The 13977-nt window shown below is 41.0% G+C and overlaps 2 protein-coding genes across 2 annotated transcripts; both read right to left on the bottom strand.

Annotated features, from left to right (window-relative positions):
* Nucleotides 1-678: 678 nt before the first annotated feature.
* LOC114467455 (tubulin alpha chain-like) lies at nucleotides 679-2864 on the bottom strand. The gene is made up of 4 exons (XM_028453765.1): nucleotides 2738-2864; nucleotides 1954-2176; nucleotides 1731-1879; nucleotides 679-1652 (listed from the first exon to the last, which is right to left on the bottom strand). The coding sequence occupies exons 1-4, from the start codon at nucleotides 2738-2740 to the stop codon at nucleotides 681-683; spliced, it is 1347 nt and encodes a 448-aa protein (XP_028309566.1). The 5' UTR covers nucleotides 2741-2864; the 3' UTR covers nucleotides 679-680.
* Nucleotides 2865-4876: 2012 nt separating this feature from the next.
* On the bottom strand, nucleotides 4877-7377 carry LOC114467453 (tubulin alpha chain-like). Its single transcript, XM_028453763.1, has 4 exons — nucleotides 7239-7377; nucleotides 6428-6650; nucleotides 6197-6345; nucleotides 4877-6114 (listed from the first exon to the last, which is right to left on the bottom strand). The coding sequence occupies exons 1-4, from the start codon at nucleotides 7239-7241 to the stop codon at nucleotides 5134-5136; spliced, it is 1356 nt and encodes a 451-aa protein (XP_028309564.1). The 5' UTR covers nucleotides 7242-7377; the 3' UTR covers nucleotides 4877-5133.
* Nucleotides 7378-13977: the final 6600 nt, after the last annotated feature.

Raw genomic sequence — 13977 nt, forward strand, 5'->3', positions numbered from 1 at the left:
TTGACGCTTTGATGTCTTCCTTGGTCGACCAATATGCTTGCATTTTATAACCTTACCACATTGTTTGTACTTGGTCCAGATTTTAGATAGCTGACTGCAAACAACCAACCAATTTCACCACATTCCGTGATTATTTACCTTAAAGAAGTTTGATAATCCTCTTCTTTGTTCCAACGAACATCTCGAGTTGGAGCCATGATTCATGTCAATCTGCTTTGTACAACAGTTCTCCAAGGTGTGAGCACTCCTTTATAACTGCAGACTAATGAGCAGATTTCATCTGATGCAGGTGTTAGTTTTGGAAATTTAGAGGGTGATTCCATATTTTTTTTTTTCCCTCTGTTTGATTTCCTTTAGTGTTTCTTAAAGCCAGAATGTTGCAGTTTAAAGATTTGTTTAATTTTTTTTTTTCTACAAACTGAACATCCTCCAAGACTGGTGATTCCATAATTTTTGCCTGAACTTTATTTCGTTCTAGGCAATTACTCCCTCTAGTAACAAAGCTGAGTTTATTATCAGGATAGAAAAGGTGATGAGGATACATTTTATCTCCCAGTCCATGAATCATTATTGGGAAAAAAAAAAAAAAAAAAAAAAAAAAAAAAAAGACTCAACACAGGAAACTGTTACTTTCAGAGACTTTTATTCAGCCATTGAACCAACAGAGAAGTAGGCATATTTTAATACTCTTCGTCATCTTCGTCTCCCACAGTATCTGCTCCGACCTCCTCATAATCCTTCTCCAGAGCTGCCATGTCCTCCCTGGCCTCAGAAAACTCTCCCTCCTCCATCCCCTCCCCCACGTACCAATGAACGAAGGCTCTCTTGGCGTACATCAGATCGAACTTGTGGTCGAGCCGAGCCCAGGCCTCAGCGATAGCAGTAGTGTTGCTGAGCATGCACACGGCCCTCTGGACCTTAGCCAGGTCTCCACCAGGAACCACTGTGGGTGGCTGGTAGTTAATGCCAACCTTAAAACCAGTTGGACACCAGTCCACGAACTGGATGGAGCGCTTGGTTTTGATGGTGGCGATGGCGGCGTTCACGTCTTTAGGAACGACGTCGCCGCGGTACAACAGACAACAAGCCATGTACTTGCCATGGCGAGGGTCGCACTTGACCATCTGATTGGCCGGCTCGAAGCAGGCATTGGTGATCTCAGACACCGACAGCTGCTCATGGTACGCCTTCTCAGCAGAGATGACGGGGGCGTAGGTGGCCAGAGGGAAGTGAATACGGGGATAGGGCACCAAGTTGGTCTGAAACTCTGTCAGATCAACATTCAGGGCACCATCGAAACGAAGAGAGGCCGTGATGGATGACACGATCTGACTGATCAACCTGTTCAGGTTGGTGTATGACGGACGCTCAATGTCCAGGTTCCTGCGGCAGATATCGTAGATGGCCTCGTTGTCCACCATGAAGGCACAGTCGGAGTGCTCCAGGGTGGTGTGGGTGGTCAGGATGGCGTTGTAGGGCTCCACCACAGCAGTGGACACCTGAGGAGCTGGGTAGATGGAGAACTCCAGCTTGGACTTCTTGCCATAGTCCACGGACAGACGCTCCATCAGCAGAGAGGTGAAACCAGAGCCGGTGCCTCCACCAAAGCTGTGGAAGACCAGGAACCCCTGAAGTCCTGTGCACTGGTCCGCCTGGAAACAGCAAAACACAAGCCAACGTGAGAATGAAAACTCAATTAGAAACTTTTAAATAAACTTATACTGAATGACCATCTTGCGGATCCGGTCCAGAACCAGGTCAATGATCTCCTTGCCGATGGTGTAGTGACCACGAGCATAGTTGTTGGCAGCGTCCTCCTTTCCAGTGATCAACTGCTCAGGATGGAACAGCTGACGGTAGGTTCCACTGCGAACCTCATCTAAATAAGAAATATTGTCAGTATTCATAAACGTGATTTATGAAGGCATTCTTCCAAAAGTGAAGAACACTCACCGATGACAGTGGGCTCCAGGTCCACAAAGACCGCTCTGGGGACGTGTTTTCCAGCTTCAGTCTCACTAAAGAAAGTGTTAAAGGAGTCGTCTCCTCCTCCACGTGTTTTGTCACTGGGCGTCTGACCATCAGGCTGGATTCCATGCTCCAGACAGTACAGCTCCCAGCATGCATTGCCAATCTGGACACCGGCTTGGCCAACGTGAACCGAGATACACTCACGCTGTTAAAAGGACAATAAAATAGTTAAAATCATTGGCAACACTGAATCATGACTAACCTCATGATACATTTATGTTACACACATGCTATAACACACAAAAGACAGTCATACAACACATGCTTTGAAGTGGCAAGAAGACAAAAGAATATTGAAAAAGATCAAACATTTTCCCATTAAGTTGATGAATACAAAACAAATACAGCTGCTGCTGGGACAAAGACTTAAAAAAAACTGAAGGCTAACAAACACACATATGAAAGATAGACAGGATGGGTTCATAAAGCTTTGAATGAATGGGTTTTGTTTGAAAGGCCTATGACAGCACTTTCCTAAAAGGCCTGGATCAGAAAGGAATGCACAGACCTTTGTTATCTGGGTCAACATGTGCACGAAAAGCAAGTAAACCCTGACCAATATCAAACCACTTACAATATTCAATACATTATATGATAATGGCTGACAAAGAATCCACATCCCCATCATTTTATTTTGCTAACAGATAATTAAAAATAAAAACACTTCTGATTTAGATAAAAGGTAGAAAGTATCTTATCAACTCACCATGTTTTCTGAAGTTAAGAAGTTTGAGGATCGAAAAGACGAAGAAAGATAGTTTTCTCTCACAATTAGGATTTAACTGGTCCTATGTAAGAGAGTGACTGAGCAATATCAGCCAGGCGGTCATTTTATACCGAGTAAGGGGCGGGAACGCCCCCCTGAAGCTCATTGGTCTAGATTCACGTGGTGTCCATTCTTATTGGTTGGGACTAAACGTCTGTTTAGCGCAGACACCCCGAGGCTTTCATGAAAATCGGACAAATCAAAGCTCCTTCACTTTGGCTCGAGCTTTACTTCATAGTTCCTTAACGTAAAGCTTCAAAACAAGTAGGTGATTGTTTGCAACACAATGGCACTAAAGAATGATTCAAGTCAAGCGAGGACACTGCTGCATAACTGTACTCATAGAAAACTGCAAGATAAAGGCAAAGACTTGATCGGTTCAGTCCTCCACACCTGAACTAATCAACCTCACAGCTGTTCCCTATGGGAGCCGTTTGTACAGTTGCAAATGCTAAAATCAACAACAACTTTTTGCAACATTTAGCAACAAACTATAATTAAAGAACATATGTGAATTTGTTTTTCTTTTACTTTTGACCAGATCTACAGCAATATTTGTGAATTTTGTGATATATTTTTTTCCTCATCAAATTATATTGTCAATTTTAAACGTGGTTTGTTGCTAAATATTGCTGTTTATTTTAGCGTGCGCAACTTTACAATCGGCGCCCTACAGTTCCCTGACCCACATTCCTTATTGATTATCTCTCCCTGCTGGACCAGCAAAAAATAAATAAATAATATATAAAAAATATAAATAAATAGAGTAGGAGAATATTACGTTTTACCTGTAAAAATATAAAAATGCTTGCGTAAATATAAGTTCATAAACAATGTATCAGTCTTCTGATGATTAAGTGAGTAGATCAATAATGTGCTGCCTGTGCATGAGACAAATAGGCCGACATGAGTTTGTTATCAGATATTTTTTATTTGTATTACAAAACTCTTTAGTATTTAAAGTTTGGACTACTGAAGTAATCAAATGTGTTTGTTTTTCTTATTTCAGTTACTTAAAATATAATCTCTTACACTATAATATATGGTTTAGGTCAAAATGGTTATTAATCATTCAACCATTTTTTTTATTTTTATTTTTTTAATTCATAGCCTCCTTCTTCTGCCAATCAGGTTCTGGACCAGAAAACTCTAAGCCTCTCACTTTCACCCACACACAAGGAACCAAAGCAGGTAAACATGAGTGGCATATGCTAAAAAAAAAATGCTCACTTACTTCATCACGTTACATGTTTGTAATACAATTCTACCACTAGAGGTCCTCAATACACCAGAAACTGCAAATCTAAATCTGTCTCCCCGACTTATCCTCTATGATTGTTACTTTCTTAAACAATAACCACATCAACATTCATGGAGATTTTTCTATAGATTTGTGAATTTCTGATATTATAGGAATCATAACACTTTGTCTTACCTTCAAAGGTTGAACGTACAGTAAACTCATCAAGCTTTATTATTCTTAAAAACAAGTAAAAAAAAAAAAAAAAAAAAACCCCGCAGCAAAGTGCACAGTATTACTGGTTGGAACTGGGATGTCAGATTAAAATGACCTGTTGGTTCAAATCAATCTCCAGGTTAGCTGATTTTACACTTTAAAAATGGTAAAACATACTGTAATTTAAATGTTGTGCATCCCCTTCAAAGTAAATGCACAAACAAACCTAAAAAAAAAAAAAGAGAAAATGACCCCAAAAACTGATTAAATGACAGAAAACTACAATATATGAAAAGGGAGGAAGTTATACAAAATGGCAACAAAAATACACACAAAATAATTTTAAAATCCCTTTGTTCTTTCCTTTAAGGAGCTGTTACTTAACCATTCATAAAAATAGTTGAGGCTAATGTATTTTCACTTCAGTATGTGTTTAGCAAAGAATCTGCCCCTCTCAAAGTCAGGAACCTTGATTGTTTCTAATGTTTGACAACATTAGACATTAACTCACAATTTTCATATACAGTTAAAAAAAATACCATTCTAACTATATAAAAAAAGCTTAACCATGAACTGTGAGGTGGCGTAAGACTTTTTCTGAAAATAAGGACAAACGCATGAAACATGCTGCAACAAGAACTTTATTTATGACTTTGTATTCCATAGACCAACAACTTTATGTAAAGCCATTATGAGGAGTGATACAGTTAGTATTTCTCATTGAGCGCGCTTTGTTCATGTTTTCTGTTCGACTTCAATCTGTAGACGAATTAGAAGCAAACTTTTATCATCGAGAAAAAACGGTAATTATCTTTGCTTGGAAAGTATCGGAGCAATATTATTTTTAACAATTTCCTTTTTAGTGCAGTCATGTGACTTCCTAATACTCCTCCCCTTCCTCCTCTCCCTCTCCCTCGATGGAGTCAACTCCAACCTCCTCATAATCCTTCTCCAGAGCTGCCATGTCCTCCCTGGCCTCAGAGAACTCTCCCTCCTCCATCCCCTCCCCCACGTACCAATGAACGAAGGCTCTCTTGGCGTACATCAGGTCGAACTTGTGGTCGAGCCGAGCCCAGGCCTCAGCGATAGCAGTAGTGTTGCTGAGCATGCACACGGCCCTCTGGACCTTAGCCAGGTCTCCACCAGGAACCACTGTGGGTGGCTGGTAGTTAATGCCAACCTTAAAACCAGTTGGACACCAGTCCACGAACTGGATGGAGCGCTTGGTTTTGATGGTGGCGATGGCGGCGTTCACGTCTTTAGGAACGACGTCGCCACGGTACAACAGACAACAAGCCATGTACTTTCCATGGCGAGGGTCGCACTTGACCATCTGATTGGCCGGCTCGAAGCAGGCGTTGGTGATCTCAGACACTGACAGCTGCTCATGGTACGCCTTCTCAGCTGAGATGACGGGGGCGTAGGTGGCCAGAGGGAAGTGGATACGGGGATAGGGCACCAAGTTGGTCTGAAACTCTGTCAGATCAACATTCAGGGCACCATCGAAACGAAGAGAGGCCGTGATGGAGGACACGATCTGACCGATTAGCCTATTGAGGTTAGTATACGACGGACGCTCAATGTCCAGGTTCCTGCGACAAATATCGTAGATGGCCTCGTTGTCCACCATGAAGGCACAGTCGGAGTGCTCCAGGGTGGTGTGGGTGGTCAGAATAGAGTTGTAGGGCTCCACCACAGCAGTGGACACCTGAGGAGCTGGGTAGATGGAGAACTCCAGCTTGGACTTCTTGCCGTAGTCCACGGACAGACGCTCCATCAGCAGAGAGGTGAAACCAGAGCCGGTGCCTCCACCGAAGCTGTGGAAGACCAGGAACCCTTGAAGTCCTGTGCACTGGTCCGCCTGGAGACAGAAGGAGAAGAAAACCTAACATGAGTATTTCTTTAATAAATAATGCAACGACTGCTTCTTCATATTGACTGACCAGTTTGCGGATTCGGTCCAGAACCAGGTCAATGATCTCCTTGCCGATGGTGTAGTGACCACGAGCATAATTGTTGGCAGCGTCCTCCTTACCAGTGATCAACTGCTCAGGATGGAACAGCTGACGGTAGGTTCCACTGCGAACCTCATCTGAAATTAGATTTTTATAACAACTTTAGAAATCTTCTTAACATCAATAAGTCATTATTTGTGTGTTTAAGGCGGGGCTTACCAATGACAGTGGGCTCCAGGTCCACAAAGACCGCTCTGGGGACGTGTTTTCCAGCTCCAGTCTCACTAAAGAAAGTGTTAAAGGAGTCGTCTCCTCCTCCGATGGTCTTGTCACTAGGCATCTGACCATCAGGCTGGATTCCATGCTCCAGACAGTACAGCTCCCAGCATGCATTGCCAATCTGGACACCGGCTTGGCCAACGTGGATAGAGATGCATTCGCGCTAAAACGAGTAAAAAAAATAGAATAGATACAAATAAATACATAAAATAAAGTTTCGCTTTATAAATTAATTTAGACAGAGTAAAAACAGACAAAAGTCGGTAAATAAAGATACCTGACATTTTTTTCAGGTTTCATCAGAAACTTTGACTTTGACGTCATCGTTTTGTCGGGATTTGTCGCATAGCAACGCTCTGCGACAAATCCCTCACCATGCTGCAGCTCGGTGCTCTCTCCACTAGTCTCAAAGGGCATTAACATGACTAAGTTGAGTTTATATAAGCAGACATTTGTCAGGCCATAAGTATCCATCATTTCACATTAAATATTTACATCGCATTTCATCACCTTTTCCGGTAAAGTTTCTGTAGGTCGTGTCAAGTTAACTAAACTATGAACTGCATTTAAATTCAATGAGTCACGAGTAATAATGGCCCTGGTTGTAGTCATAAGAGGATAAAATGTCTTAATTAAGCCGCCATTATTTAGCCAGTCGCCAATGAAACACTTTGTTCAGCCTGAAACACTTCCCTCTCTTCCAACAACACGGTAATATCATCACTTTGGATCCTAAACAGAGTTTTCTTACCATTTTTGCAGTTTAGTGTTGCTTTGGACAAAGAGCGCAGCTCCTTAAGGGTGAGTCTTGTCTTACAGTTCGACTGTTATGTCGTCGACGACAGAGACAATGGTTAACGGGACGGATGGACGCTGGTATTTAAGCATCTCGAGCCCTGTCGCCGGTGCATCCTGTGTTTCTATTGGCTGAGCCTCTGTCAGTCAAAATTTGAAAACTGTCTCCAGATTTCCATTGGTTAAGATGCTCTTCATCCACTCATATCCCCGCCCCCGAACCCCACCCGACTTCTTCCAGCTCAACCCAGCTCTCATCAGCACGAGCTCGTGACGTCACCAGCAAACATGACGGCTTCAGGATGAGGGAGGAAAATTATCAATCTGTGACCCTTTTGTGCAGATAAACAAGCTGAAAAGCTTTCAACAAAGAAGAACACCTGAAGAACTGAATAAAGAATGTGTTTAAAAGTGTAACATTTCATCCACTTAGCACTAAAAACAAGCTGGTAACTGATCACAATAGCAATATATTATGAACCATATCTGTCAGATTGAAGCAGGCCATCCATAATCTGTGTTAGCACATAGTGATGTCAAATTTATTCAGGGTTCTTATATGACCCAGTTTGATTTCAAGCCAGTCTGCCCAGGATAATCCTAACATTTTTGGTTATTTTTTTTTAACAAAATAAGTGATTTTTAAAGATAATGTTCATGTGATATCTATGTATTTGTTTATCTCAAAAAAGCACAAACAACTGGCAACAAATATAAAAGTTAAAAGCCCAGTGCAAGTTTGAGAAAGAGCTGAAGCAATATTTAATGTCCTACATCTTGCTAGATCAGCAATTCTCAACTGGTGGGTTGGGACCCAAAAGTGGGTCAGCTGGTCTAAAATAAATAAAAACTTAATGTTTCTCATGTTGGACTTGTCTTTTATTTTGAAAGAAACTTTTCTTTTGACGGCATGCTGTGAAATGCATTTTGCACAGGAAAATAAATTTATTTATTATGTTTTTAAAAAGATTATATAAGTGTTTTCAACAGCTTTTTTTGAAAAACTAAATTTGGTTGGTTGAATTCTCGTAATTTAATGCCCGTGAAAAAATGGCCCAGAGTTGAGAACCCCTGTGCTAGATTGTTAAGCACAACATAAACAGATCCAAGAGAATATGCTCAAAAATGAAACTTTCACTCACAAACATCTGGTGCTGAACGTTATGGTGTTTTACTTCGTAATAAATGTTTTCTGTTTTATGATTCTGTGCAAAATCATGCCATTGGGACTTATTGGATGCTATGATGGACTGGCTTTTAACTTTGAAGACATGTTCACTTGCTGCCTTAAATGCATTGGTTAATCTGTATTTAGTATACTTTCTCCTTAAAGTGTTTAAAACAATTTATCCATTTATTTATTTATTTTTGGGGGTGTCTTTGTGTTTGTTTGGACATCAAGGAGTGATGTTTTGTTGAAATAGAGGCTTTTGCTTTTAATAAAAGAGGTCAAGCTGCCCCATCATGCACATGTAGGACACAAACACCAAACTCCCCCCAGAGCCCACCCCAACCTCATTAACCGTTGCTAGGAAATGGGGGTAGACGTTGCCTAGATACAGCCTGGTATCCTCTAGCCACACAGGCCGCCTTTATCTGCTGGTCATGTGATCCACCCTAAATGGGGTATTAGACGGGTTGCTCTGCAGCTGCCCATGTTGGGGTGGGGTGGGGGGGTGGGGGGTATTTCAACCTCCCCTAACCACACATCCCTTCTGCCTCATGCATCTCTAAAGGGAAACACTGTTGTTGAGGTCTTCATATAAACTAACTGTGGACATAAACATGGCAAGAATAGTGTGGTCTCCACAGCGATGTTAATTTTAGGTTTTAATGCTTGACCCGTAGGAAAAAAAAACATGTTACAAAGATCTTTCCAGTGCCTGTCAAAATAAAATGATAGGATTTAGCTACAAGGGAAGGAAAATGTATTTAATCCAATGAACACCATCCAATGAACACCTTCCATTGTCTTTCAGGTATCTACATCCTGTGTGAAAATTCCACCAAGACTCAAGACAATTGTACACACCAAGTGTCATTCCACAAAGAGTTCTATAGACATGCACCCTACTGTTATTTGGTAAACATTTACCTTTATGTTGAAAAGTTTACACAGTCTCTTTATGAGTCTCCAAACTAATAGTTAGGCTAACATCAAGAGGATCTCCGTGACAACAGCCGACCCAGAGACGGTCAAAACTGTTTGAATGTGGAGCAACTAGAGTTACCCAAAGTTTACTGAGAGGGACGTAGAACAGGCTCATGTTTGAGTTCACGTCTGATATTTTGACAGAAAGAAATCATTAAAAAATAAAAAAGAAGTACATACCGGTACTTGATGAGTCATTGGCGCTATCTCTTGTTATTACCAACAAGGAAAATAAGCCCAAAGAATTGAAGAGCCCAAACTGACTGAACATAAAATAACAACATACAAAAAAGATGGCTCAATGAGACACAAACATCTTCATAATCTGATGATGACTGATCATCAAAGGATTTCTACATGAACAGAACTACAAAATGAACAAATATCAAAGGGCTGTTGTTACAGGTATGGGGGGAAAATACCCTGACAAACTGCACACACTGCATAGCATGCTGTTAAGTAAAGACAGAAGAGAACTGCCTTTGTGTGATATTATTTCTACTCTTTATTGTTCACCTGAGATAAATATTTTATCCCAGTAAAATGAAGAGAACGTCTGCTACTGACCCTGCAATAGAACATCATCAGTTCAAAATGAATCAGGAAAAAGAATCATTAAACCTGGGATGTGATGTTAATTGAGTTCTCAACCTTGGTGTCGGGATCTTATTGGGGTTGTGAGACACTGGGAAGGGGTCGCCAAATTTTTTTACTTATTTTTAAAAAATGTGTGCAACTACACCAAACTTGCAATATTTTAACCTATTTTCATCCCTTTTTCTTAAGTGCATTTTTCCTACATCACTCCAATTTCTGCCACTTCTCCATCAGATTTAAATGCCTTTTCTGCACATTTTTTCTACTTTCAAGACATTTACTGCACTTATAAACCCTTTCCTCCACTTTTCCCACCTAATGTCGCATATGTTGACCCATTATTGTCACTTTTAACCACTTTTCACCATATTGCATGCAAAATTTTTGCCAATTTAACCACATTCATTCATGCCCAGTATTTGCAGGTTAAAATGAAATTGTTCCTACTCTTTAAATTACATTGAGTTTGCCAAGTGTGGTGTAGATGCTTATGTATATTATCATAAATTCTGTGAATATGTTATTTTGTTGCTACGTGTCACTGACCCACCCATATTTACAAATATAACCACCTTCAGTCCTCTTGTGCCAAAACATAATTCATTCTTTGTGTGGAAAACCAAACACACCCCCTATTATCATCTTGTTTTTAGCTGACAACAGCCATTATAGATGGTGGCATGAACTCAAATTTGCTGTGACAGATGGAAAATGTGCTCCACCATCCTTTTTGGGGATTGTGTTTCCTGTTTGCTGGATGCATTGCGGTCACTTTCATGCACTCGAGGAGGACCTCTCCCTTCTCTGGAGCATTCCCATCCTGGTGAACAGCTGCTATAGGACCCGCCCTGATTTACAGCTGCTGTGGAGGAGGAGGAGGAGGAGGAAGAGGAGGAGGAGGAGGAGGAGGAATGACGAATGTTCTTTCAAGAAGTCCTGGCTGGTAGCCATGGCTGCTTTCTATCATTTTCTCCATCCTCTGAATTAATGATGAGTAAAAAACGGCCACACAAACCTGTCAACATCATCTATTCCAGTGGTTCTCAACCATTTCAGCCCACGACCCGGCAAGTTTGGTGTAGTTGCAGCAAAAGGGTAAAAATAAGCAGGCTCAAATTGTTAAAAAATATTCTTAGTTTCTTGAAGGCATCTGGCGACCCCTCCAAGTGTCTCGCGACCCCAAGGTTGAGAACCCTTGATCTATCCTCATTGCTTGGCTGAAATAAATAATGATTTATTCAACATTTATTATTTCAGAGCGCAAGCTGTTGGATAAACCATTATTTACTCAGAGGAGCTGCTTCACAAATAACTGTCATTGCTCAAAGGAACCAAAGATCAGAGTTTACAAAAGCCAATGTCCTTGTGTCATTATGTCATTGAAACTGCAGCAGGGGCAGTTTCACTTCCTCCAAGAGGACCAAACCAGAAGGAGTTTATTCCAGCCCCTGACACTCACAGAGACAGGCAAACAATGAGCCACGTGATCGCCCCACTGCATGACATCACTGCAGAGAAACTAGGACAAAGAGGGAGGAGGAAATCCTGAGAACTGGGGTGGAATCACAGGCATGGGGCGGATACCTCTGCAACACGGATGCCATCAACATGGTCTGCAGCCACACACAAGCATTCAGCCATTTTGCATCAGGTGCACGGACGACTTGCATGGATTTTATTTGATGTTTTCCCTTTGTTTTGCATTTTGATGGCCTACAAAAGGAGCTGCTTTGCAAAGCAATTGCCTGCCACACCCACACAATAGAGGCTCCTCTAGGGATCTAAACGCAGAAGAAATCAGCTTTGTCTGCACCCAAGCTTTATTATTGCAGGAATTTAGCTGTCTGTGTCATATCAGCCATGTCTGAAAATAAGGAATTAAAAACACATATTTTTATATTTATTCATTTTTAAAGACAACAATAACAAATACAACACAATATAATAATAATAATAATAATAATAATAATAATAATAATAATAATAATAATAATAATATGAGAGGAGCACCAATGATCCAAGACTTAGAGTCACTTTTTCCCAGAAAAAGTGAAGTCATCATAAAATGAGGAAGTCCCCACTTTTGGGCCACATTAATATATATATATATATATATATATATATATAGTGGGTTTTTTGTTTTTTTTGTTTTAATTTGAAGCTTTTATTTTGAAGGTGATTTGTTTTTGCTGCTTTGTACCGTGTCATGGAAGATTCCATTATATTTTGGAGGGGATCCAGACCAATGCACTGATTCCGGACCAGTTTGAAAAATATCATCATTGGGGAAATTTGAAAAAATCATATCTCAGTTTGTAATTGACTGATCTTTATGAAATTTGACTCAGTCCATACATTTGGACCAACTGTTATGTTATTAATGGGAATAGACATTTCTCACCAAGCCTTTACAGTGATATCAGGACCACTGATCCAGATAACTGTGTATCTGGAAAAGAGGAGATTTGACGCTTGGCAGAGGTTTGCACTCTCTCTACAAATAAGAACACTAAAGTCATTTTTTTAGATTTATTTTGCTCTCTTCTTAATTCTTAAATAATAACTGCAAACGCAAGCAGGTATGGTAAACTCTTTTTTTCTATGTGGGTCTAGTTTAATATTCTGTATTAACCCTGTCAAAATTTAACATCTTTATATGAAATTATTTAGTGAATATGTCCACTGTCTTTGATTAGTGTTAGCATGCTTTTAAAGCTGCAGTATGTATAAATCTCCCTCCGCTCCCTGTTTCGAAACCGAAATTTATCGTCCTTTGTGAACACTCCAACTGTGGAGCTCTTAGCGACTTTGATAGAGACTAGTGACAAATTTAGCTCCTTATCTTGGGTTAGTGGAGAGTTTTATGGTGATTTAGACACATGAATCATTGAATCACTCTGTAGTTACTGCCCTGAACAGCGGCTGCTATCGTCAGCTGGTCCCGCCACACAGCTGACACAGGCGACTGCAGTGATCTCTGCTGCCGCTCAGGGCAGACTGACAATCACCACTCTACATCCAGACTGTAAAATCAATTGCGACTGTTCTTTCCACCTTGGATATGGTTCTCTTATGCTGCGTTCACACCGGTCACATTACGAAATATTTGTGCGACCGGATTATGTACAAAATCAATGGGATAGATGTAGAAAGAAGCAAACTCTTCTCCTGTTGGGCGGCGCGGTTTGATCCACGCGGCAAGAGCGTTGGCCGCCGCATGCACGCTCCCAATTTTCCATGACATTTGTCATTCGCTTGAGTTGAAAATATTGAACTCCAGCAAATGTTTCGTGTGACGCAGAGGCGCGAAAGCCAATCAGAGTCCTTGTTGACAATGACATCAGGCCATCAACACGGACCCCGGTCTTTTCACCCATTTCAGCATGGAGGAGAAAATAATCATGATGGTGTAAGACCACCTGGAGCTCTACGACACAGACTGTTTTTTTATCGGTACCGAACGAGGAAGGTTTTGGTGCAGCTCCTGAAGAAAACAGTGAAACTCACCGAGTTGGATGTGCCACCGGTCAACCTGGTGAATCTAGGAAAGCAGGGCTCTTCAGTTTCCACAGAAGGTAAAGAGCATCAATTTTACGGTGGTCCTCCATAGTTGATGGTGAAAAGAAAAGGAGTCTGGTTGGCAGCGCTTTTATATTCACTTCAGATGCACATATGAAGCAAATATGAAGAAAAGGTTTTTCGATCCTGTGGAAGCTTTCCCTCGGTACCCGCATCTCAAAAATTTGTGCCATGTCCGGTGTGAATGCAGCATTAAGCTTACATGCAATGAATCCCATCTGTTCTCACTCTCCCTCTGAAACCAGTACATGGGGTAGACCCTGCACAGTCACGGAGGTCTGCAAGGACTCAAAGATAATCTCTAAATAGTCCATCCATCCTGAGTTTGTTTGTGCCTTTATTCTGTTGCTTCTCCACCTTGGTCTTC

This window comes from Gouania willdenowi, chromosome 7, assembly GCF_900634775.1.
Source record: "Gouania willdenowi chromosome 7, fGouWil2.1, whole genome shotgun sequence".
In the NCBI taxonomy this organism is placed as follows: domain Eukaryota; kingdom Metazoa; phylum Chordata; class Actinopteri; order Blenniiformes; family Gobiesocidae; genus Gouania; species Gouania willdenowi.

Bases quoted from the DNA above. Each gene is read 5' to 3' on its own strand.
- LOC114467453 (XM_028453763.1), bottom strand. The intron at 6,346-6,427 runs GTAAGCCCCGCC...ATCTAATTTCAG, and splicing joins CCTGGAGCCCACTGTCATTG to ATGAGGTTCGCAGTGGAACC. The intron at 6,115-6,196 runs GTCAGTCAATAT...TTCTGTCTCCAG, and splicing joins TGGACCGAATCCGCAAACTG to GCGGACCAGTGCACAGGACT.
- LOC114467455 (XM_028453765.1), bottom strand. The intron at 1,880-1,953 runs GTGAGTGTTCTT...TTTCTTATTTAG, and splicing joins CCTGGAGCCCACTGTCATCG to ATGAGGTTCGCAGTGGAACC. The intron at 1,653-1,730 runs GTCATTCAGTAT...TGCTGTTTCCAG, and splicing joins TGGACCGGATCCGCAAGATG to GCGGACCAGTGCACAGGACT.